The 26,366-nt window shown below is 44.6% G+C and overlaps 2 protein-coding genes across 2 annotated transcripts; both read left to right on the plus strand.

Annotated features, from left to right (window-relative positions):
* HRNR (hornerin) lies at nt 218-9,228 on the plus strand. Its single transcript, XM_021090820.1, has 3 exons — nt 218-8,622; nt 8,729-9,145; nt 9,216-9,228. Exons 1-3 carry the CDS (start codon nt 476-478, stop codon nt 9,226-9,228), a joined length of 8,577 nt encoding a protein of 2,858 aa, XP_020946479.1. The 5' UTR covers nt 218-475.
* LOC110260322 lies at nt 9,224-14,416 on the plus strand. Its single transcript, XM_021089813.1, has one exon. The coding sequence runs from the start codon at nt 9,231-9,233 to the stop codon at nt 12,618-12,620; it is 3,390 nt and encodes a 1,129-aa protein (XP_020945472.1). The 5' UTR covers nt 9,224-9,230; the 3' UTR covers nt 12,621-14,416.

Raw genomic sequence — 26,366 nt, forward strand, 5'->3', positions numbered from 1 at the left:
TTTTCTCCCTCACTTTCCTGCATACTCTCACAATACAGACCCTGAGATTATTTTTATGCCCCCAGGTTTTTCCTTCCGAAAAATCAGAAAATAAATTTGGGCTAATACATCAATTTAAAAATTACCCTAGCAAATGAGGAGAAAATGTATTGCAAGACTTAAACGTATTTAAAACTAAAATACACCAGGTACTGACCTTGGTTTATTCAACGCCTTCCTCTATGCAATACCTGAGTACTAGTCCTCTAGCTTAGATCCCTAAACTGTATCTGGCTGAGGATCCCAATAGTCTTTATTCTTTTCTATTACCTCTTCACAACTGATGGGTCCTATATTTAAATACCTAATGTCAAAAATCCACAATTCTACACCTCTACTTGAATATTTTAGCTAAGTGTATGGAGGCTGACCATGTCTTCTTTGCTGTGTTGCTTGTATATAGAACCCAGATGATCCAGACACAGTGGATGTCATCATGCATATGCTGGATCGAGATCATGATCGAAGATTGGACTTTACTGAGTTTCTTCTGATGGTATTCAAGCTCGCTATGGCCTGCAACAAGGTCCTCAGCAAAGAATACTGTAAAGCTTCAGGGTCAAAGAAGCACAGACATAGTCGCCAATACCAAGATGAAGAAAGTGAAACAGAAGAGGAAGAAGAGGATACATCGGGACAGAAATCAGGTTACAAATATTCAAGTTGGAGTGAGGGAGAGGAGCATGGTTATAGTTCTGAGGGTTTGAGGGGTTCTGCAAAACAGAGACATGGGTCCAGGAGGCTGGGGAGGCATGGTGATTTATCTAGCTCAGAGAACCAAAAGGGATCTGAAAAAAGGCACTGTGGGTCCAGCTCTGGTCACTCACAGAGTAGTGGCAAACAAAGACATGGTTCCAGCTCTGGAGAGTTGGGGGAAAGAAGAAGCAAGTCACGTGTTAACCCCTCTAGGGAATCTGGGGAAGAATATGAATCTGGATCTGGATCTGGATCAAGAAGTGGGGGAAGGAAAAGTCATGGTGGTCTGTCACACGGATTAGACATTAGTGAACATGAATCTAGCAAATCAAGTGGGTGTGGAAGGCCACAAAATGCTTCTAGTTCTTATCAGGAAGGTCAATTTGGAGGGCAAGGAAACCAATCTAGCTGTACCCCGTCAGGTTATGAATCTGGAAGCAGTGGAGGACAAGGTCATAGATGTCTCTCAGGAGGTCAGTCATGTGGATATGGTCAACATGAGCCTAGCTCTTGTGGCCAGTCTTCAAGTCAGAGAGGATATGGATCTAAAGCATGTGGTCAACCACAGAATTGTGGAGCACAACAGGGAACAGGTTCAAGTCAGTCCTCTTGCTGTGGGCAAAATGAATCTGGAGCAAGTCAATCTTCTAATTATGGTCAACATGGATCTTCCTGTGGATACTCTTCCAAATCTCATCAAAAAGGGTCTGGTTCAAATGAATATTCTAAATGTGGTCAACATAGATCCAGCTCAGGTCAGTCCACTGGCTTTGGACAACATGGGTCAGGCTCAGGTCAGTTCTCTGGCTTTGAACAAGGCTCATGTTCAGGCCAATCACCTAGCTTTGGAAAACAGGGGTCAGGCTCAGGTCAGTCTTCTGGCTCTGGTCAACATGGGCCTAGTTCACATCAGTCCTCTAGTTTTGAATACCATGAGTCTAGATCAGGGCAGTCTGGCTCAGGACAACATGGGTCAGGCTCAGGCCAGTCCTCTGGCTTTGGACACCATGGGTCAGCCTCAGGTCAGTCTTCAGGCTCTGGACAACATGGGTCTGGTCCGCATCAGTCTTCTAGTTTTGAGCACCATGAGTCCAGATCAGGGCAGTCTGGCTGTGGCCAACATGGGTCAGGCTCAGGCCAGTCCTCTGGCTCTGGACAACATGGGTCAGGCTCAGGCCAGTCCTCTGGCTCTGGAAAACATGGGTCTAGTTCACATCAGTCCTCTAGTTTTGAACACCATGAGTCTAGATCAGGGCAGTCTGGCTGTGGCCAACATGGGTCAGGCTCAGGTCAATCCACTGGCTCTGGAAAACATGGCTCAGCCTCAGGTCAGTCCTCTGGCTCTGGACAACATGGGTCTAGTTCACATCAGTCCTCTAGTTTTGAACACCATGAGTCCAGATCAGGGCAGTCTGGCTCAGGACAACATGGGTCAGGCTCAGGCCAGTCCTCTGGCTTTGGCCAACATGCGTCAGGCTCAGGTCAATCCTCCGGCTCTGGACACCGTGGGTCAGCCTCAGGCCAGTCCTCTGGCTCTGGACAACATGGTTCAGCCTTAGGTCAGTCTTCTGGCTCTGGACTACATGGGTCTAGTTCACATCAGTCCTCTAGTTTTGAGCACCATGAGTCCAGATCAGGGCAGTCTGGCCGTGGCCAACACAGGTCAGGCTCAGGCCAGTCCTCTGGCTGGGGCCAACATGGGTCAGGCTCAGGTCAATACTCTGGCTCTGGACAACATGGGTCAGGCTCAGGCCAGTCCTCTGGCTCTGGAAAACATGGGTCTAGTTCGCATCAGTCCTCTAGTTTTGAATACCATGAGTCTAGATCAGGGCAGTCTGGCTGTGGCCAACATGGGTCAGGCTCAGGCCAGTCCTCTGGCTTTGGCCCACATGGGTCAGGCTCAGGTCAATCCTCTGGCTTTGGCCGACATGGGTCAGCCTCAGGCCAGTCCTCTGGCTCTGGACAACATGGCTCAGCCTCAGGCCAGTCCTCTGGCTCTGGACAACATGGGTCTAGTTCACATCAGTCCTCTAGTTTTGAGCACCATGAGTCCAGATCAGGGCAGTCTGGCTCAGGACAACATGGGTCAGGCTCAGGCCAGTCCTCTGGCTTTGGCCAACATGGGTCAGGCTCAGGTCAATCCTCTGGCTCTGGACACCGTGGGTCAGCCTCAGTCCAGTCCTCTGGCTCTGGACAACATGGGTCAGGCTCAGGCCAGTCCTCTGGCTCTGGACAACATGGGTCTAGTTCGCATCAGTCCTCTAGTTTTGAGCACCATGAGTCCAGATCAGGGCAGTCTGGCTGTGGCCAACATGGGTCAGGCTCAGGCCAGTCCTCTGGCTGTGGCCAACATGGGTCAGCCTCAGGCCAGTCCTCTGGCTCTGGACAACATGGGTCAGGCTCAGGCCAGTCCTCTGGCTCTGGACAACATGGGTCTAGTTCACATCAGTCCTCTAGTTTTGAGCACCATGAGTCCAGATCAGGGCAGTCTGGCTGTGGCCAACACGGGTCAGGCTCAGGCCAGTCCTCTGGCTTTGGCCTACACGGGTCAGCCTCAGGCCAGTCCTCTGGCTCTGGACAACATGGGTCAGGCTCAGGCCAGTCCTCTGGCTCTGGACAACATGGGTCTAGTTCGCATCAGTCCTCTAGTTTTGAGCACCATGAGTCCAGATCAGGGCAGTCTGGCTGTGGCCAACACGGGTCAGGCTCAGGCCAGTCCTCTGGCTGTGGCCAACATGGGTCAGCCTCAGGCCAGTCCTCTGGCTCTGGACAACATGGGTCAGGCTCAGGCCAGTCCTCTGGCTCTGGACAACATGGGTCTAGTTCACATCAGTCCTCTAGTTTTGAGCACCATGAGTCCAGATCAGGGCAGTCTGGCTGTGGCCAACACGGGTCAGGCTCAGGCCAGTCCTCTGGCTTTGGCCTACACGGGTCAGCCTCAGGCCAGTCCTCTGGCTCTGGACAACATGGGTCAGGCTCAGGCCAGTCCTCTGGCTCTGGAAAACATGGGTCTAGTTCACATCAGTCCTCTAGTTTTGAACACCATGAGTCTAGATCAGGGCAGTCTGGCTGTGGCCAACACAGGTCAGGCTCAGGTCAATCCTCTGGCTCTGGAAAACATGGCTCAGGCTCAGGTCAGTCCTCTGGCTCTGGACAACATGGGTCTAGTTCACATCAGTCCTCTAGTTTTGAACACCATGAGTCCAGATCAGGGCAGTCTGGCTCAGGACAACATGGGTCAGGCTCAGGCCAGTCCTCTGGCTTTGGCCAACATGCGTCAGGCTCAGGTCAATCCTCCGGCTCTGGACACCGTGGGTCAGCCTCAGGCCAGTCCTCTGGCTCTGGACAACATGGCTCAGCCTTAGGTCAGTCTTCTGGCTCTGGACTACATGGGTCTAGTTCACATCAGTCCTCTAGTTTTGAGCACCATGAGTCCAGATCAGGGCAGTCTGGCTGTGGCCAACACAGGTCAGGCTCAGGCCAGTCCTCTGGCTGTGGCCAACACGGGTCAGGCTCAGGCCAGTCCTCTGGCTCTGGAAAACATGGGTCTAGTTCGCATCAGTCCTCTAGTTTTGAATACCATGAGTCTAGATCAGGGCAGTCTGGCTATGGCCAACTCGGGTCAGGCTCAGGCCAGTCCTCTGGCTTTGGCCAACACAGGTCAGGCTCAGGTCAATCCTCTGGCTTTGGCCCACATGGGTCAGCCTCAGGCCAGTCCTCTGGCTCTGGAAAACATGGCTCAGCCTCAGGCCAGTCCTCTGGCTCTGGACTACATGGGTCTAGTTCACATCAGTCCTCTAGTTTTGAGCACCATGAGTCCAGATCAGGGCAGTCTGGCTCAGGACAACATGGGTCAGGCTCAGGCCAGTCCTCTGGCTTTGGCCAACATGGGTCAGGCTCAGGTCAATCCTCTGGCTCTGGACACCGTCGGTCAGCCTCAGGCCAGTCCTCTGGCTCTGGACAACATGGATCAGGCTCAGGCCAGTCCTCTGGCTCTGGTCATCATGGGTCTAGTTCACATCAGTCCTCTAGTTTTGAGCACCATGAGTCCAGATCAAGGCAGTCTGGCTGTGGCCAACACGGGTCAGGCTCAGGCCAGTCCTCTGGCTGTGGCCAACATGGGTCAGCCTCAGGCCAGTCCTCTGGCTCTGGACAACATGGCTCAGGCTCAGGCCAGTCCTCTGGCTCTGGACAACATGGGTCTAGTTCACATAAGTCCTCTGGCTCTGGAAAACATGGCTCAGGCTCAGGTCAGTCTTCTGGCTCTGGACAACGTGGGTCTAGTCCGCATCAGTCCTCTAGTTTTGAGCACCATGAGTCCAGATCAGGGCAGTCTGGCTCAGGACAACATGGGTCAGGCTCAGGCCAGTCCTCTGGCTTTAGCCAACATGGGTCAGCCTCAGGTCAGTCCTCTGGCTGTGGACAACATGGGTCAGGCTCAAGCCAGTCCTCTGGCTCTGGACAACATGGGTCTAGTTCACATCAGTCCTCTAGTTTTGAACACCATGAGTCTAGATCAGGGCAGTCTGGCTGTGGCCAACATGGGTCAGGCTCAGGTCAATCCTCTGGCTCTGGAAAACATGGCTCAGCCTCAGGTCAGTCCTCTGGCTCTGGACAACATGGGTCTAGTTCACATCAGTCCTCTAGTTTTGAACACCATGAGTCCAGATCAGGGCAGTCTGGCTCAGGACAACATGGGTCAGGCTCAGGCCAGTCCTCTGGCTTTGGCCAACATGCGTCAGGCTCAGGTCAATCCTCTGGCTCTGGACACCGTGGGTCAGCCTCAGGCCAGTCCTCTGGCTCTGGACAACATGGCTCAGCCTTAGGTCAGTCTTCTGGCTCTGGACTACATGGGTCTAGTTCACATCAGTCCTCTAGTTTTGAGCACCATGAGTCCAGATCAGGGCAGTCTGGCTGTGGCCAACACAGGTCAGGCTCAGGCCAGTCCTCTGGCTGTGGCCAACACGGGTCAGGCTCAGGCCAGTCCTCTGGCTCTGGACAACATGGCTCAGCCTCAGGCCAGTCCTCTGGCTCTGGACAACATGGGTCTAGTTCGCATCAGTCCTCTAGTTTTGAATACCATGAGTCTAGATCAGGGCAGTCTGGCTATGGCCAACATGGGTCAGGCTCAGGTCAATCCTCTGGCTCTGGACACCATGGGTCAGCCTCAGGCCAGTCCTCTGGCTCTGGACAACATGGGTCAGCCTCAGGCCAGTCCTCTGGCTCTGGACAACATGGGTCTAGTTCGCATCAGTCCTCTAGTTTTGAGCACCATGAGTCCAGATCAGGGCAGTCTGGCTGTGGCCAACACGGGTCAGGCTCAGGCCAGTCCTCTGGCTGTGGCCAACATGGGTCAGCCTCAGGCCAGTCCTCTGGCTCTGGACAACATGGGTCAAGCTCAAGTCAGTCTTCTGTCTCTGGACAACATGGGTCTAGTTCACATCAGTCCTCTAGTTTTGAACACCATGAGTTCAGATCAGGGCAGTCTGGCTGTGGGCAACACGGGTCAGGCTCAGGCCAGTCCTCTGGCTCTGGCCAACATGGGTTAGGCTCAGGCCAGTCCTCTGGCTCTGGTCAACATGGGTCTAGTTCGCATCAGCCCTCTACTTTTGAGCACCATGAGTCCAGATCAGGGCAGTCTGGCTATGGCCAACACAGGTCAGGCTCAGGACAGTCCTCTGGCTCTGGACAACATGGGTCTAGTTCACATCAGTCCTCTAGTTTTGAACACCATGAGTCCAGATCAGGGCAGTCTGGCTGTGGCCAACGCAGGTCAGGCTCAGGACAGTCCTCTGGCTCTGGACAACATGGGTCAGGCTCAGGCCAGTCCTCTGGCTTTGGACACCATGGGTCAGGCTCACACCAGTCCTCTGGCTCTGGACAACATGGGTCAGGCTCAGGCCAGTCCTCTGGCTCTGGACAACATGGCTCAGCCTCAGGTCAGTCTTCTGGCTCTGGACTACATGGGTCTAGTTCACATCATTCCTTTGGTTTTGAATACCATGAGTCTAGATCAGGGCAGTCTGGCTATGGCCAACACGGGTCAGGCTCAGGCCAGTCCTCTGGCTGTGGACACCATAGGTCAGGTTCAGGCCAATCCTCTGGCTGTGGGCAACATCGGTCAGGCTCAACCCTGTCCTCTGGCTCTGGTCAACATGGGTCTAGTTCATATCAGTCTTCTAGTTTTGAACACCATGAGTCTAGATCAGGGCAGTCTGGCTATGGCCAACATGAGTCAGGCTCAGTGACGTCCTCTGGCTTTGGACAACATGGGTCAAGTTCAAGTCAGTCTTCAGGGTTTGGAGAACATGCGTTTAGCTCAGGGCAATTCTCAGGCTATGAATCTAGGGTAAGTGGACAAGGAAGCTGTGGGCCTAGATCAAGCAAAAAGTATCCAATAAGTGGAAAACCAATATCAGACTCACCCCACAGTCAAACAAGAGGAAGCAGCCAAGAAAGAACTACTTCTCAGAGTGTATTGGGAAATGAGACTGAAGATCAGGAGAGCATTCATGGACAAAACCAACAAAGGCAAGGAACAGATCAGGGAAGGATAGCATCCAGAAGGCAGGAAAAAACACATAGGCAATCAAATGACAGTGAAGGCCACTCAGATACTTTGGAAACATATCATGGTCAAAGACATTCTGCACAAGAATCTAGCAGGAGTGGAAGAAGAAGAGCTAGTGACAATGAGTCCAGTGACAGTGAAAGGCATACAGAAGTCTCACAGAGGCACTCAGGATACATTCATGGTCAAGCTGGATCTCAACATGGAGAATCAGGATCCACAGTTAGAGGCAGACAAGAAACAGATCACAGACAGGCTGGATCTCAACATGGAGAGTCAGGATCAACAGTTCGAGGTGGACAGGGCCCTGCCCGTGGCCAGTCGGGAGATACCTCTAGACATGGCCAATCTAGTCATGGGCAATCCACACACTCTGAGTCCAGAACGGCTGGAAGAAGGGGATCTAGTCAGAGTGAGTCCAGTGACAGTGAAAGGCACTCAGGAGCCTCACAGAGGCACTCGGCATCCACACACGGGCAGGCTGGATCTCAACATGGAGATTCGGGATCCACAGTTAGAGGCAGACAAGAAACAGATCACAGACAGGTTGGATCTCAACATGGAGAGTCAGGATCAACAGTTCGAGGTGGACAGGGCCCTGCCCGTGGCCAGTCGGGAGATACCTCTAGACATGGCCAATCTAGTCATGGGCAATCCACACACTCTGAGTCCAGAACGGCTGGAAGAAGGGGATCTAGTCAGAGTGAGTCCAGTGACGGTGAAGGGCATTCAGGAGCCTCACAGAGGCACTCGGCATCCACACACAGGCAGGCTGGATCTCAACATGGAGATTCGGGATCCACAGTTAGAGGCAGACAAGAAACAGATCACAGACAGGCTGGATCTCAACATGGAGAGTCAGGATCAACAGTTCGAGGTGGACAGGGCCCTGCCCGTGGCCAGTCGGGAGATACCTCTAGACATGGCCAATCTAGTCATGGGCAATCCACACACTCTGAATCCAGAACGGCTGGAAGAAGGGGATCTAGTCAGAGTGAGTCCAGTGACAGTGAAAGGCATTCAGGATATTCACAGAGGCACTCGGCAACCACATATGGGCAGGCTGGATCTGAACATGGAGTGGTGGAACATTCAGGATCTGATACAATAGAGAGACACTGGTCTGGTCATTCAAAGTCACATGATATACACAGGCAGTCACAGGACAACGTAGGCACACCATCCAGTAGCAGTCATGCCCAATCTGGAATAGGTCATTCTCAGACTCATATTAGTAAAAGGCAAAGAAATATATCTGGTCAAGGATGGAGACATGGTAGCTATGGAAGAGAAGAATATGACTATGGGCAGTCTGGGTATGGACCTTCTGGGGACATAACCATATCTAGTCAGAGTGAGTCCAGTGACAGTGAAAGGCATTCAGGAGCATCACAGAGGCACTCCGCATCCACACACGGGCAGGCTGGATCTCAACATGGAGATTCAGCATCTACAGTTAGAGGTAGACGAGGCTCAGCTCATGGTCAGTCTCAACATGGAGATTCGGGATCCACAGTTAGAGGTAGCCCAGGCTCAGCTCATGGTCAGGCTGGATCTCAACATGGAGAGTCAGGATCAACAGTTCGAGGCGGACAGGGCCCTGCCCGGGGCCAGTCGGGAGATACCTCTAGACATGGCCAATCTAGTCATGGGCAATCCACACACTCTGAGTCCAGAACGGCTGGAAGAAGGGGATCTAGTCAGAGTGAGTCCAGTGACGGTGAAGGGCATTCAGGAGCCTCACAGAGGCACTCCGCATCCACACACGGGCAGGCTGGATCTCAACATGGAGATTCAGGATCCACAGTTAGAGGTAGACAAGAAACAGATCACAGACAGGTTGGATCTCAACATAGAGAGTCAGGATCAACAGTTCGAGGTGGACAGGGCCCTGCCCGGGGCCAGTCAGGAGATACCTCTAGACATGGCCAATCTAGTCATGGGCAATCCACACACTCTGAGTCCAGAACGGCTGGAAGAAGGGGATCTAGTCAGAGTGAGTCCAGTGACGGTGAAAGGCATTCAGGAGCCTCACAGAGGCACTCCGCATCCACACACGGGCAGGCTGGATCTCAACATGGAGATTCAGGATCCACAGTTAGAGGCAGACAAGAAACAGATCACAGACAGGCTGGATCTCAACATGGAGAGTCAGGATCAACAGTTCGAGGCGGACAGGGCCCTGCCCGTGGCCAGTCGGGAGATACCTCTAGACATGGCCAATCTAGTCATGGGCAATCCACACACTCTGAATCCAGAACGGCTGGAAGAAGGGGATCTAGTCAGAGTGAGTCCAGTGACGGTGAAAGGCATTCAGGAGCCTCACAGAGGCACTCCGCATCCACACACGGGCAGGCTGGATCTCAACATGGAGATTCGGAATCCACAGTTAGAGGTAGCCCAGGCTCAGCTCATGGTCAGGCTGGATCTCAACATGGAGAGTCAGGATCAACAGTTCGAGGCGGACAGGGCCCTGCCCGTGGCCAGTCGGGAGATACCTCTAGACATGGCCAATCTAGTCATGGGCAATCCACACACTCTGAGTCCAGAACGGCTGGAAGAAGGGGATCTAGTCAGAGTGAGTCCAGTGACGGTGAAAGGCATTCAGGAGCCTCACAGAGGCACTCCGCATCCACACACGGGCAGGCTGGATCTCAACATGGAGATTCGGGATCCACAGTTAGAGGCAGACAAGAAACAGATCACAGACAGGCTGGATCTCAACACGGAGAGTCAGGATCAACAGTTCGAGGCGGACAGGGCCCTGCCCGTGGCCAGTCGGGAGATACCTCTAGACATGGCCAATCTAGTCATGGGCAATCCACACACTCTGAGTCCAGAACGGCTGGAAGAAGGGGATCTAGTCAGAGTGAGTCCAGTGACGGTGAAAGGCATTCAGGAGCCTCACAGAGGCACTCCGCATACACACACGGGCAGGCTGGATCTCAACATGGAGATTCGGGATCCACAGTTAGAGGTAGCCCAGGCTCAGCTCATGGTCAGGCTGGATCTCAACATGGAGAGTCAGGATCAACACTTCGAGGCGGACAGGGCCCTGCCCGTGGCCAGTCGGGAGATACCTCTAGACATGGCCAATCTAGTCATGGGCAATCCACACACTCTGAGTCCAGAACGGCTGGAAAAAGGGGATCTAGTCAGAGTGAGTCCAGTGACGGTGAAAGGCATTCAGGAGCCTCACAGAGGCACTCCGCATCCACACACGGGCAGGCTGGATCTCAACATGGAGATTCGGGATCCACAGTTAGAGGCAGACAAGAAACAGATCACAGACAGGCTGGATCTCAACACGGAGAGTCAGGATCAACAGTTCGAGGCGGACAGGGCCCTGCCCGTGGCCAGTCGGGAGATACCTCTAGACATGGCCAATCTAGTCATGGGCAATCCACACACTCTGAGTCCAGAACGGCTGGAAGAAGGGGATCTAGTCAGAGTGAGTCCAGTGACGGTGAAAGGCATTCAGGAGCCTCACAGAGGCACTCCGCATCCACACACGGGCAGGCTGGATCTCAACATGGAGATTCGGGATCCACAGTTAGAGGTAGCCCAGGCTCAGCTCATGGTCAGGCTGGATCTCAACATGGAGAGTCAGGATCAACAGTTCGAGGCGGACAGGGCCCTGCCCGGGGCCAGTCGGGAGATACCTCTAGACATGGCCAATCTAGTCATGGGCAATCCACACACTCTGAGTCCAGAACGGCTGGAAGAAGGGGATCTAGTCAGAGTGAGTCCAGTGACGGTGAAGGGCATTCAGGAGCCTCACAGAGGCACTCGGCATCCACACACGGGCAGGCTGGATCTCAACATGGAGATTCAGGATCCACAGTTAGAGGTAGACAAGAAACAGATCACAGACAGGTTGGATCTCAACATAGAGAGTCAGGATCAACAGTTCGAGGTGGACAGGGCCCTGCCCGTGGCCAGTCGGGAGATACCTCTAGACATGGCCAATCTAGTCATGGGCAATCCACACACTCTGAATCCAGAACGGCTGGAAGAAGGGGATCTAGTCAGAGTGAGTCCAGTGACGGTGAAAGGCATTCAGGAGCCTCACAGAGGCACTCGGCATCCACACACGGGCAGGCTGGATCTCAACATGGAGATTCGGGATCCACAGTTAGAGGTAGCCCAGGCTCAGCTCATGGTCAGGGTGGATCTCAACATGGAGAGTCAGGATCAACAGTTCGAGGCGGACAGGGCCCTGCCCGGGGCCAGTCGGGAGATACCTCTAGACATAGCCAATCTAGTCATGGGCAATCCACACACTCTGAGTCCAGAACGGCTGGAAGAAGGGGATCTAGTCAGAGTGAGTCCAGTGACGGTGAAGGGCATTCAGGAGCCTCACAGAGGCACTCGGCATCCACACACGGGCAGGCTGGATCTCAACATGGAGATTCAGGATCCACAGTTAGAGGTAGACAAGAAACAGATCACAGACAGGCTGGATCTCAACATAGAGAGTCAGGATCAACAGTTCGAGGCGGACAGGGCCCTGCCCGTGGCCAGTCGGGAGATACCTCTAGACATGGCCAATCTAGTCATGGGCAATCCACACACTCTGAGTCCAGAACGGCTGGAAGAAGGGGATCTAGTCAGAGTGAGTCCAGTGATGGTGAAAGGCATTCAGGAGCCTCACAGAGGCACTCCGCATACACACACGGGCAGGCTGGATCTCAACATGGAGATTCGGGATCCACAGTTAGAGGCAGACAAGAAACAGATCACAGACAGGTTGGATCTCAACATGGAGAGTCAGGATCAACAGTTCGAGGTGGACAGGTCCCTGCCCGTGGCCAGTCGGGAGATACCTCTAGACATGGCCAATCTAGTCATGGGCAATCCACACACTCTGAATCCAGAACGGCTGGAAGAAGGGGATCTAGTCAGAGTGAGTCCAGTGACAGTGAAAGGCACTCAGGAGCCTCACAGAGGCACTCGGCATCCACACACGGGCAGGCTGGATCTCAACATGGAGATTCGGGATCCACAGTTAGAGGCAGACAAGAAACAGATCACAGACAGGCTGGATCTCAACATGGAGAGTCAGGATCAACAGTTCGAGGTGGACAGGGCCCTGCCCGGGGCCAGTCGGGAGATACCTCTAGACATGGCCAATCTAGTCATGGGCAATCCACACACTCTGAGTCCAGAACGGCTGGAAGAAGGGGATCTAGTCAGAGTGAGTCCAGTGACAGTGAAAGGCACTCAGGAGCCTCGCAGAGGCACTCGGCATTCACACATGTGCAGGCTGGATCTCAATATGGAGCGCCTGGACATTCAGGATCTGGTACAATAGAGAGACATTGGTCTAGCCATTCACAGTCACATGATTTTCACACGCAGTCACAGGACAACCTGAGCACACCATCAAGTAGCCATCATGCCCATTCTGTAATAAGCCATTCTCAGTCTCAGATTGGTAAGAGGCAAAGAAATGTATCTGGTCAAGGATGGAGTCATGGTAGCTATGGAAGAGAAGAATATGACTATGGGCAGTCTGGGTATGGGCCTTCTGGGGGCAGCAGAACTAGTAGCCGTAATTCTAGTCCTTTAAGGTCATCAGCTATAGTTGGAATTAAGCAAGAGTCTAAACATGGACATTCAGTTTCTACTTCTGAACATGTGGGATCAAAAAATAGAGAAAGAGCAGCAACAGAACATTCAAGTAGCTGGTCAGAGATAAGTCATGGGCAGTCAAGTGATTCCCATAATGAATCTGAATCCAGTATAACTACAAGGCACAGATCTATTCATGGGCATTCAGTAGCAACTCAGGAACAGTCAAGAGACACTCATGTTCAATCTGGAAGGCATATATCTACTCATAGCAGCCAACCCAGCAACTGCTCTGTATCTGGCCTTGGACAATACTTATCAGCTCCTAGCCATTCAGATTCTAGTTCAATGAGAAAGCAGGGATCCCATAGTGACAGTAAAGAGCATTCAGAAGATTGGGGGGAAAATATTCATGAACAATTAGGATCAAGGCATGGACAGTCAGAGTTCAACTCAGTAGGTATATATGGATCCAGCCAGAAGCACTTGGGAGATACATCTCATGTGCAGGTAAGATACAGCACAAATTTAGCAAGACAGGGATCAAGTGATAGACAATCAGGAGATATTGAAAGTTATTCTGAATTCAGCACCAATGAAAGACTATTATATAGTAATAGCCAGTCAAGTGACAATTATGGGCCATCAATAGTCAGTCGTTTAATTGATAGTGAAGACCCTACAGGAACTGAAGAATTTAGACATAGATATTCATCAGGCAGCACAACCACTTGGTTCGGGGAAAGGCAAAAGCAAGAGTCTGCATCAAGTCTGTTAGGAAGCATGAAATTATATAGTCAGGGTGGTAAGCAGACAAGAGTCTCTGAGGCCCGAGGATACCATGGCAGAGAGCGAACAGACTCGAGTTCCTTTCACTCAGATAGCATCACCCCACTCTATGAATATGTCCAAGAACAAAAGTGCTATTACCTTGAATAGTAATTTTGAACCAACAGAAAACAGACACAAGATAAGAACTCAAAGAAGTGAGACATAAAACATGGAACTGAGATATTAACATGATCCCTTCTTTTGGTAGTGAGGGTATATGTCTGATCTTTTATTTTAACTGTAGTACACTATTCTATTTCTTTTGTTTGGTGCAAGTTTTCTTTTGTAAGGCTCCATAAACACTGAGCCCTTTGGTTACAAAATAGTGGATGGAAGAAGTAAACTGCATTTGGGACTATATTTAGAACTATATGATAATGTGATTGGGTGCTCTGGAATAAAGTGAGCATTTAAAAAATTTTCTGAGTCATAAATATGGATATTCCTGATTGTTTTAATTGATTGCTAACAAACCTATATCCAAGGAATTAAGCTATATTGTTTGAGTCAAAATTTCCCTAATGACATTGTAACATGATCCATGTCCTACAAAGAATGTTGTAGTAGTTGAAGGTTCAGAATATTTGCATCTTTTGTGCCACCACTGGAACGTACTACTACTTTTGAAGTTACTGTCATGACTGCCTGTTTATAGGATCCAGAAAACTGTATTGCCTAAAACTGACAATAAACTTTCCATAAAGTGTATTTTGTTGTCTCTTTTCATCCTCAAAAACACAAGCATAGCCCCTTCCATGCGATCAGATGCATATTTCTTTCGTCTATCTCTAGACACCTAGTTGGCAGGAAAACACCCAGATGCTAATAATAGGGAGTCCAGAGAAGGCAAAAACTCAATCACATCTGATCTTTTCCTTCATCTAATCATCATCCAAAGCATTTACAGGAAAAAATGTTTTATACTGAGGAGTTGACCTCAGATGCTTTGGTTAATCATGATCATCAAAGCAATCATTATTAAACATAACCCCAAGTAGCTATTTCCTGAGACAACACAAGGTGTGAAAATTAGAGTTATGATTCAGACTTCCTCCGTCAAAGATATTTAACTGAAATACCCCTTATCACTGGAGGCTAACATGAGTGGAGGTTAATGGAGTCCTGATGTTTCCTGTCAAATAAAAACAATGAAAAATATACTCCCCCCAGGAGAAAAAAATATGTGATTTTATTATGAACAAAAAGAGGCATAACAGAGAGAAAAATATGTACAAAAGATACTAACTTCAATGAGTTCCTATTGCAGCTCAGTGGGTTAAAAACTCAACATAGTGACCGTGAGGATGTAGGTTCGATCCCTAGCCTCACTCAATGGGCTAAGGATCCAGCATTGCCTCAAACTGTGGTATATAGGTCACAGATGAGGTTCAGATTTGGTGTTGCTGTGGCTGTGGTGTAGGCCTGCAGTTGTAGCTCTGATTTGATCCCTAGTCTGTGAACTACCATATGCCACAGGTGCAACCATTAAAAAAAAAAAAAAAAGATACTAACGTCAGCAGAAAGTTTACTGCTACAAAACCAAAAGGAAAAGTCCACAATGTCAGAACCAGCATAGACTTTAAAGATCCTTATAATTTACAGATTAAAAGAAAAAAAGTAAGTATATTTAATATGACCCAAAATAACGATAATTCCTTAAATCAGAATTTGATGTTCCATCATCTTCTCCTCCCCCCCAAAAACTCAAGCTACTTTTCTTCTACCTTCACTTTTAAAATTCAAACTAAAGTACAATTAATTACTGGTTGTTCAAGATCACAAGCCACTATTTGGGGACAGAAGTTATATGAAAAACCAAAAAATACTCTCAATCCTCTAATTAGACTTAGAACATATCCTATCTAGCTTTTAATATTTTAAGAACTATGCAAACTTTCAATCATGCTGTGTGATAAATAGAACACTAATCATATTAGTTTATTAGTGAAAGGAAATAAAATTATTGTTACACTGTTAATGATACACATAAAAAAATAACTGAGTACATGGTAGTTAATCCTAATTGGTAGCCAACTCATACAAATCTATTCATGAATGATGATTCATTCATGGAATTAATGCTAATTATTAAAGAATCATAGAAATTTAAATATTACATTTACTCTCATCCAAACAATTTCTACTGTAGGAAAAGTAAATGAGACTAAAAGAGATTAACTTGCTTATATCATGCAAATAATCAGAAGCAATGATATGACAAGGGTGTAGATTTCTGATTCTTAAACCAAAGTTCTTTCCATTCTGCCAGGGGGTCTGCACTCATTCCATTCAACTGTAGTTTCCCATTATTTAATCTCTAAGTACAAAACTTATGAATGTCTAAAATTTCACCAGTCTCCTGAATCAATGCTAATTTGCCGTGTGTGTGTGTGTGTGTGTGTGTGTGTGTGTGTGTGTGTGTGTGTGTACGCACGCGCACGCGTGCATGTATGTGTTTATCAGTCAGGAGTTCCTGATGTGGTGCAGTGGGTTAAGAATCTGACTGCAGAGGCTCAGATCACTGCAGAGGTGTGGGTTCTATCCTGATGTGGCACAGTGGATTAAAGGATTGAACTGCAGCTGCAGCTTGGATTCAATCCCTGACCCGGGAACTTCTGTATGTCACAGGTACAGCTATAAAAAAATATATTATTCACCAGTCATTTCCGTAATTCCCTGTCCATACTCACTTCAATTTTAAATTATCAGTCATTTCCATAATTCCTTGTCCATACTCATTTCAATTTTAGATATAATGAAAAAAATTATATTCCAGACTGCTAAGACCATCAATAATTTGTTTGAAGCAAATTGAAGGCAACCGTCCCTTATAAATTATTTATAATATTCTAAAATAATTCAAAGAGAATTACATTTCCCCCCTCTACAATAAAAGGAATGATAAAAGCGAGACAGCAAGTTATCGTCTACAAGGAAAAAGGTTAGAAACTAGAGTGCCCCCATATGGAAGCTTTATGAACAGTTGAATTTCTTAAATGAAATTCTACTGCAAAAAGAGTCATAGGGTGTGTACCATTAGAGATTTTTCCCTCTACCACCACATGTGTGCCAGCATCCTATGGATAAAACATCTCTGTGTCAAGGAACACCAAATGATGTCAAAGCATTCTTCATAGCATGTCTGTACTATTAGGGAGGAGCACATGGTCCTGAGGAGAAATTCTGAATGGCTAAATTAGCAGAAACAAAGATAAAATTATTCTTTTCCCAAACATTCTAGAGAAAGATGAGCTTTGGATGTGTGAAATTGAAGGTGAGCTTGTACTTGACACATGCATACACTGGCTGCTTTGTTGAAGTGTAAGTCATAGTCCTCTGTGTTATGAGAGTTTGTGGTCACCAGAAAGGACCTTCTAAAATAATACTACATGCAATCTAAGGTGAGTCTATAAGCTGTGGGGGCAATGAGCAAGATGAAGTAGAACAGAAAAGTATAAAGAATGAGGTAATGCTGGAGTTGACTGGAAATGAGTCAAGGCAATAAATAGAAGGCAGCTTCCTCTCTAATAATACAGTACTTGGCATAATTAAAAGTCCACTAATCCAGACTCTGAAATCTATTTTAAGCAACATCTTACCATCTTTGGGGAGCATGATAAGTGAACGTAAGTGAAGTTCCACTTATGAAGTACATATAGGTTCCAGTAGGAGAAGTTTTTAAGTATTTTCTTGGTATTATGAAGCCATCTAGCACAAGGAAGTATGGAATTTGCAAGGGATGTGCCCATTTTAAAAGCTTACTTAGATATTTTAAATTGTCTCTGATTCTATTTTATTCATTTCCTCTATCGCCTACAAAAAAGTAATTAGGAAAAGGACAAAATGGAGAACCACTCTCTGTTCCCAAACACTTAGATGTGTTTCTGGCTTTACCAATGTTCTCTAGGAATAAATTTTTAAGGGTTAACTGATTATCAGTCCTTCGTAAGAAAATAGACATGAAGAGTAGGAGAAGCAATGTCCCACAGTGAGGCTATTAGAGAAGGGAACATATAGAGGGACTCTGAAATATACAAACAAGATGGTCTGCTGAGTGGGGTTGAGGGGAATAGCACCTAAGGACTTAATAACTTAGATACCAGTGTAGATTACTTAGATTACTTCTCTAGGGCTGGGAGTCAAAAAAAAAAAAAAAAAAAAAAAAACTTGAGTTCTAGTCTACTATTATTTGATTTAATACAAAACATTCAATATTTGTATTGTTTATTTCACAGTGGATTATAGAAAGAAAAGTAAAATTTACTGAATGCCTACTTACTATGCTTCAGATATTTTCCCTACAACAACCTTGCAAATCAAAAATTATTCATACTTTACAGACAGAATTGAGGCTTAGAGAATTTTTTACAAACTTATTCAAAGCCATATAGCTGGTGTGCAGCAAAGCAGCAAAGTCAGACTCCACTCATGCAAAAGCACAGGTATCTTCTACTCCTCCAGGCTACCCAACACAGAACTCTACGCCCAGAGAGCATACATCAAGTGCTGGTTTCTCTTACTTTCTTTCCTTGAAAAATCAGCTCATGTCTCTTCTTTGAGATTAGATTACATTAGATAGATAGATAGATAGATAGATAGATAGATAGATAGATAGATAGATAGATAGATAGATAGAGATAGATAGATTGATTTTTGAAATTTTTAAATGTTAAAGTCTTCACCATACCTCACTCAGCAGTATCTTTTCTTCCCCCTTTTGTTAAGAGGGCTTTTATAAACAGTAACCCAACCCTTCTTCCTCAAATTCTCAATATGTACTTTGTCAGCTCTGATGTTGTTGAATTGCTCGGCTGCCTGGGATGTCTTAAAACTCAGTCAGCTAATATACAAACAAAACCACATCGCATTCATACTAATTTATTCCAAGTAGCATTTACAATGCATTAGAGAAATTATTTCCAATTGATGCAATTTCAGGGGCTGGACCAGGGTTATGCTGCCTCCCAAAGCTCACCACATAAGCCCTAGATTTGAATGTTTGGGGGAGTAGGGGAATACCCAACAGCCTTTATTTTCTAACAACATTACTATCTAGTTCCTATGGCTTTTTTCCTCCAAATCCTTGCCTCACTCTTCCTAATACATTTCCTGACAAGTTTTGTCAGACTTAGCTAGCCAAGCCTGTAAGAATAAATGGCTGGGCTCCACCTATGTCTGACAAAATAGTCACATTTCTATAGCTCTCAAGTAATCTGAGAATGCGGGCTAGGCTGATGTGCAATCCCTCTCCGATCAGTTTGATGACAGGATCAAGATGATCCAGATAATGTGGGTGTTGTCAATGCAATATTAGGATCATTCGTTCACTCATTCATTGGAGGGGAGTTAATAGCTACTTAGCTGACAGACACTACACATGGCACTGAAGTTACAAATATGAGAAAGACACCATCCCTGTCTTTTAGGAGTTTAAATATTCATTAAGGAGACCAAAATATGATAAAGCAACAGATATGAATACTGTGGCATGTGTGATAAGAGATATAATCAAGGGATTGTGTTTGCAGTGAAGTTATCAATTGATTTTAACTCTGATTAAAAGTGTAGAAACAAAATTCAAAGAAATCTTAAGTGGAGAATTTTGTGATAAGTCTCCAGAAATGACCAGGAGTTATCTAGGTTTACTTAGAAAGACTATCCCAGAAACACATATTTTTAATATTTTTAATGTGTGTAAAGTCTTTAAGAAAGAACATGGTGAGCTAAGGGAATATGAAAATAATTCAGCATAGGTAAGATACAGGTTGTATGTGGCAGCATGGCAAGAAAGGATGTCAGAACAGGTAGAGGCTGGGTCACAATGAACCATATAAGCCTTACTAGGAATTTTATTCTTTATCTGCAAGCAATGAGGAATAACTAAAGGGCTTTTATAAAATCAGGTATCATATATTCATTTCAGAAAAGTTTTGTTTTTGTTTTTGTTTTTTTGTGGCAGAAGGGCAATACTGGAGATGTGAAGACCAACCCAACAACTACTACAACAGTCTGGGTAAAAGTGAACAGAGGTTACATGGGGTACATAAAAGGAGCTGGATGCTAAACATATTTCTGAAATTTGTGGCTAGATGGCATATAGTGACTGAAATGAAGGTGTCTGAGATGACCTGCTAGATCTCGGGCTTGAATCATCAAATAGACAGAGCAAGTGTGTAGGAAGGGGAAAAAATGAGACTTTGATGAGAGTAAACTTTGCTAATATTTCCTTTATATGGTATTAAGTTTGGTTCAGGCCATTGAGAATATACAGAAACCTAGAAGTTCAAAAGTGACCAACAGGCTATACTAGTCTACTGATATGATTCATTTAGTTTCATCACTAGTTCACACCTTTTAAAATATGAATTAGTTAACAATGTTTAGAAATTGGGAAATAGGAAGACACACACACACACACACACACACACAAACACACACACACACACTCCTTGGATTTCTGTTTTCTCTTAAGCCAAATATCTAGCCTGGGCCAACACACCTCTCTGAACATTCAGCCAGGTCTGAGTGGCTGTGATCTCACTTTGGACTGGACATATGCAAGCCAATTCATGAGAGGTCCTACCATTCGGTCTCTCCTACACCGAAGCCAGCTTCATTCACTTTGGGCCTTACATGGATGATTCCATTTAATAATCATATTAATTTTGAAAATTAGGTATTCTTATCCTTACTTTATGGTTGATGAAACTTGCTGTTTTTGTCTTTGTGTTTATTTGATAAGAGGAAAGAGAAACAGAGTACAACATCAAAAAAGAGTCTTAGGTTTTACCTTTAACAGAAATTTCATAGCTGAAAAAGACACTGAAGATTATCTAGGTCAATGGCTATAAACCTTTCATTGCTATTTTCATTGTTCCATAACCATTTAGGTATCTCTCTCCCGAGTGACCTCCCCTCAAAAAAATGTACATTCCTACCTACACACAAATTTTTAATTTCAAGGGCTTGACAGACCCTCAGAATATGCTCATAGATATTGACAGATTAGGAACCCATGATTATTTGTGGGAAGTCAATCTCAATCACACACAATTAATATATATCGATTCTTTAATCAGAACAAAGCTGAAGACTTGAGAAAGCAGGAATTCATCCAACAGTACGAACTCCAAGTGTTGCTTTAGGGTTGTAGAAGGAAAATGCTTTCTTAACTCCCCAGTACCACTCAAAATATATGCGAGTGTCAAATATGCAAAAGAATAGCTCATTCAAAGAGACTGTATGTTATCGAAGAACAGAATAAAATCTGATTTTTTTTGCCTGGAAAAAAAAAAAAAAAAAAAGAAAGGAAAAAAGAAATTCCCAATTGAAATGCCCTGTTCCAAATTTTGGATACTTCCTGCTGAGGCAGGGAAAGCATTTACTATGATAGGAATTCTTTTTTATTTCCTGTGGTATTCAAGTTTAAAGAAAAGTTAAAATAAAAAGCACTTAATGTTTCTCAAAAAAAAAAGCTCAGTTCTTTTTCTACCATATTCTGTTGTCTTTTGGTAACAGAACCAAAGGGAAATGGATTTGAGTCCGTGTAAACCGAGGTTAAAGGAAAACTCAACATGAGTCCAGCTTTTTAAGTAGTCTTAATGTTTTTTATTTATTATTGGCATATCACATAAACATGCATGCCTGCTAGTACAATGAGTCAATTTACTACTATAAATAAATAAAAGGTGCATCAAAATTATCCTCATCTCTATTAAATATACACATAAAAATTACTGTGCACATCATTATTAATTCATACAATGCATTCTTTCAATAAAAACATACCACAGAATAATATAAAGTGTTTTTTGAATTAATTTTAATTATAAAATAACATGAATATATTTTTCCTTTTAAAATTAGAATTATTTACAGATAAGGTGACAGTCCTTTCTGACCTTCATCCAAATTCAATTCCTTTTCTCTTTCCCCAAAGATAATCACTGGGAAGTTGAACTTTATTCCTTCCAGACACCTTAAAGATATTTTTATACATACATACCATTAAAAAGAAAAAATATTTAGTGTACATCATGCATTTTCATATGAAAGAGGTCATATAATGTACTTATATTCTGCATTATACATTTTTCACTGAATAATGTTTGGAGATGTTGACTTACATAAACCTGGTTCATTCATTTTAGCTGTTATAGAATTCTATCATATAGATATATCCATTTTTATTTAGCTATTTATCTCTTGGTGGGCATTTAGGTTTTTTTCAGTTTTCCAGTATTGCAAACAGTGCTGCAATTAATATCTTGCCCTTGTCTCCTTGTTCATACATGTAAGTGTTTCTCTAGCGTGGAAACCTAGAATGGAATTATTGGCAGATAGGATGTGTGCAATTTTATTTATTAACTTTTAACTTTTTTATTTTTTTGTCTTTTCTAGGGCTGCACCTGCGGCATATGGAGGTTCCCAGGCTAGGGGTCTAAATGGAGCTGTAGCCGCCAGCTTACACCACAGCCACAACAATGCCAGATCCCAGCCGCGTCTGCAACCGACACCACAGCTCACAGCAACATGGGATCCTTAACCCACTGAGCAAGGCCAGGGATCGAACCCACAACCTCATGGTTCCCAGTCGGATTCGTTAACCACTGAGCCATGATGGGAACTCCGTGTGCAATTTTAAGTTTAATAGATATTGCTAAATTATCCTCTAAGGTAAATGTACCAAATTACCCTACTATCAGAAGTATATGAAAGTTCCCTTTTCTCAACACTGGACCAAAAGTTCATATTATCGACTTTAGAGGCTTTGCTAATTTTATGGGTAAATAACAGTATCTATCATCATTAACATTTTCCTAAATACCGACAGGCTGTTTTCTCTAAATTGTAGGCTTTATTTTTTCTTCCTTTTTTTTTTTTTTTTTTTTGCCATTAAGTCTTAGGTATAAATAAGGGAAGCAAGCCATCCCAAACATAGGGAAGTACTGAATGATTACTATTCACTGAGCTTGACCAGAGACAAACATTCTTTAAACTTTTTTATTTTTGACCCTCTGCACCCATTTCTCCCACCCTCCTCTTCATTGACTCTACCTCTGAGAACTACCAATTTTCTGTTCTCTGTATCTATGAGCTTGTTTTGTGTGTGTTGTTGTTGTTGTTGATATTTTACATCCTACATATAAGAGAAATCATGCAGCATTTGTCTTTCTCTGACTTTTTTCACTTAGCATAATGCCCTCAAAGTTCATCCACGTTGTCATAAATGGCAGAATTTCCTTCCTTCTTTTTTGGATGATTAATATTTCTTTATCCATTAATTCATCTATTGATGAGGTTGTTTCCATATCTTGAATATTGTTGATAATGCTGCAATGAACATGGGAGTACATATATCTTTCTGATTTAGTGTTTTCATTTTCTTTGGAAAAATATGCAGAAGAGGAATTGCAGAATAATATGGTACCTCTATTTTTAAGTTTGAGAAATCTCCACACTGTTTTCCACAGTGGCTGTACCAATTTACATTCCTGCCAACAATGGACAAGGGTTCCCTTTTCTCCACACTTTCACCAACACTTGCCATTCCTTTTGTTTTTGAAAATAGGAATTCTAAAGGGTGAGATGACATCTCATTGGGGTTTTGGTTTGTATTTTCCTGATGATTAATATAACTTCTTTGGAAAAATACCTATTCGGATAAATCTTCTGCTCATCTTTTAATAAGATTTTTTTCTGCTATTAGGTTGTATAAGTTCTTTACATAATTTGGATATTAGCCCCTCATCGGATTTATGATTTGAAAATATTTTCTTCCATTTAATGGGTTGCCTTTTTCTTTTGCTGATGGTTTCCTTCACTGTGCAAAAGCTTTTTAGTTTGATGTAGTCCCACTTGCTTGTTTTTGTTGATGTTTTGCCTTTAGTGTAAAATTCAAAAAATCATTACAAAGATCTGTTAAGGAGTATACTGCCTATGTTTTCTAGGAGTTTTATGGTTTCAGGTCTTATGTTCAAGTCTTTAATTCATTTTGAATTAGTTTTTGTGTACAGTGTAAGACAATGGTCAAGTTTCATTCTTTTGCATGTGATTGTCCAGTTTTCTCCAAACATTTACTGAATAAACTATCCTTTTCCCATTTTATATTCCTGACTCCTTTGTTATAAATTAATTGACTGTGCTATGTTTGGAGTTATTTCTGGGCTCTGAATTCTGTTTCATTGATCTATGTGTCTGTTTCCTATGACAATATGATGCTGTTTTAATTACTATAACTTTGCAATATAGTTTGAAACCAGGAATCATGGTGTCTCCAGGTGTGCTCTTCTTTCTCAAAAGTGCTTTGGCTAATTCAGGGTCCTCTGTGGTTCCATGCAAATTTTAGGATTTTTTCTGTTTCTGTGAAAAAAATGCTTTTGGAATTTTGGTAAGGATTGCATTGAGTCTGTAGATTGTTTTGGGAAGTACACACATTTTAACAATATTAATTCTTCCCATCCATGAGCATGGAATATTCTTCCATTTATTTGTGTCTTCTTTAACTTCTTTCATTAATGTTTTGTACTTTTCAATTAGCAGACATTTCATGCCCTCTCAAACTTTATTAAATAAAAAGGGGAATTTATTGGTTCATGTAATTGAAAGTTCTACATGGGTCTTGCAGCAGTACCCAATTCAAGGCTCAAAGGGTATCATCAGGGTTGAAGGAGTCTCTTAAATTAATTTCTGGCTCTGCTTTCCCCTCTCCTGACCCATTTTCAGGCAGACTGTTGATATATTGTTGCAAGATGGCTGCAAAAGCTAAGTTTACATGCTTCCAGGTTCAATCTCAAGGTGTAAAGAAGGTGAAGGAACATGGAGTTTTATTCTCTTTACTGCTGATTCCCACAAAATTCCTAAGATTCACTCTGCCTTAGTCAGCCCAGGTTGCATGCCCATCTACTGCTGTCTGGTAATATCTAAGAGACATTTTTCACCTCAGAGTCAAAGCTAGACCCTCCATCCTAACCCAAACACATAGAGTAAGAATGGGAAATCAGTGAATTCCCACATGAAAATCAGGGATTGTTACAGAAGGAAGAATTTACACAAGGGAGGCAGACAAGAAATGTACCAAGAGTAATTTTCACCAATTTTTCTAATATTTACATTAATCATTCACTGTTCCCCTAAAGCTAATTTTTCTTCAAATATGAAAAACTTCTCCCTGATCTCCTAGAGTTAGTGAAGTAATCCAATAGGTCATCCTGCACACTGAAAGACGTTCAATAACTTCCATATTCTCAGGGAAATGGGGCCAAATACTGAAGAACAATATTTGCAGTCTAACAAACACCAGTTCTGTAAGATTAATAACACAATACTAATAATTGCCATTTATTGAATACCTGCTATAATGTCAGGCAAAGTGCCAGACTATCGACATATAATTCACTCAAACCTTTGACAACCACACAAATTATGTATTATTATCCTTACTTTAAAGATGAGGAAACAGGAGTTCCCGTCGTGGTGCAGTGGTTAACGAATCCGACTAGGAACCATGAGGTTGCGGGTTCGGTCCCTGCCTTTGCTCAGTGGGTTAACGATCTGGCGTTGCCGTGAGCTGTGGTGTAGGTCGCAGACGCGGCTCAGATCCCACGTTGCTGTGGCTCTGGTGTAGGCCGGTGGCTACAGCTCTGATTCAACCCCTAGCCTGGGAACCTCCATATGCCACGGGAGGGGCCCAAGAAATAGCAACAACAACAACAACAAAAAGACAAAAGACAAAAAAAAAAAAAAAGATGAGGAAACAGAGATGAGGTTGTTAAGAAACTTGCTCAAAGTAACAGAGCTGGTACTGGGAGGAGCCAAGAGTCAAAGGCAGGTCTCCGAGACTTGTGAGACCATACTCTTGACACTATATGGTGGACTTTGGAATCTGGGCATTGATTAGGGCACCTACATTGTGACCATAGTGTCCGTTCAATTTAATTCTTTCATGTATCTCATCAGAAAAGCTTTTCTAATTAGGCATCTCATGAGGAAAATAAAATGATTAGTTGAGGATTACTAAATCCACACTATAAAAAGAACTGCAAATAGTTTTCCACGAATTGATTTAAGCATAGATATATAATGAAAATCTTTGCAAATGATGCAACCAAAAAGGGGCCAATCTCCAAAATATACAAGCAACTCATACAACTCAACAACAAAAACAAACAACCCAATTGGAAAATGGGCTGAAGACCTAAATAGGCATTTCTCCAAAGAAGACATACAGAGGGCCAATAGGCACATGAAAAGATGCTCAACATCACTAATTATTAGACAAATGTGAATCAAAACTACAAGGAGGTACCACCTCACACTGGTCAAAATGACCATAATTAACAAGTCTACAAATAACAAATGCTGGAGAGGATGGAAAAAAGGGAACTTTCCCTCAATGTTGGTGGGGATGTAAACTGGTACAATCACTATGGAAAATAGTTTGGAGGTTCCTCAGAAAACTAAACACAGAACTACCACATTAAAAAAAAAAAAAAAAAAAAAAAAAAAAGGAGTTCTTGTCATGGCGCAGCAGAAATGAATCCAACTAGGAACCATGAGGTTGCAGGTTTGATCCCTGGCCTCGCTCAGTGGGTTAAGGATCCGGCATTGCCATGAACTGTGGTGTGGGTTGCAGACGCAGCTCGCATCTGGTGCT

The sequence above is a fragment of the Sus scrofa genome, chromosome 4 (assembly GCF_000003025.6).
Source record: "Sus scrofa isolate TJ Tabasco breed Duroc chromosome 4, Sscrofa11.1, whole genome shotgun sequence".
Taxonomy (NCBI): domain Eukaryota; kingdom Metazoa; phylum Chordata; class Mammalia; order Artiodactyla; family Suidae; genus Sus; species Sus scrofa.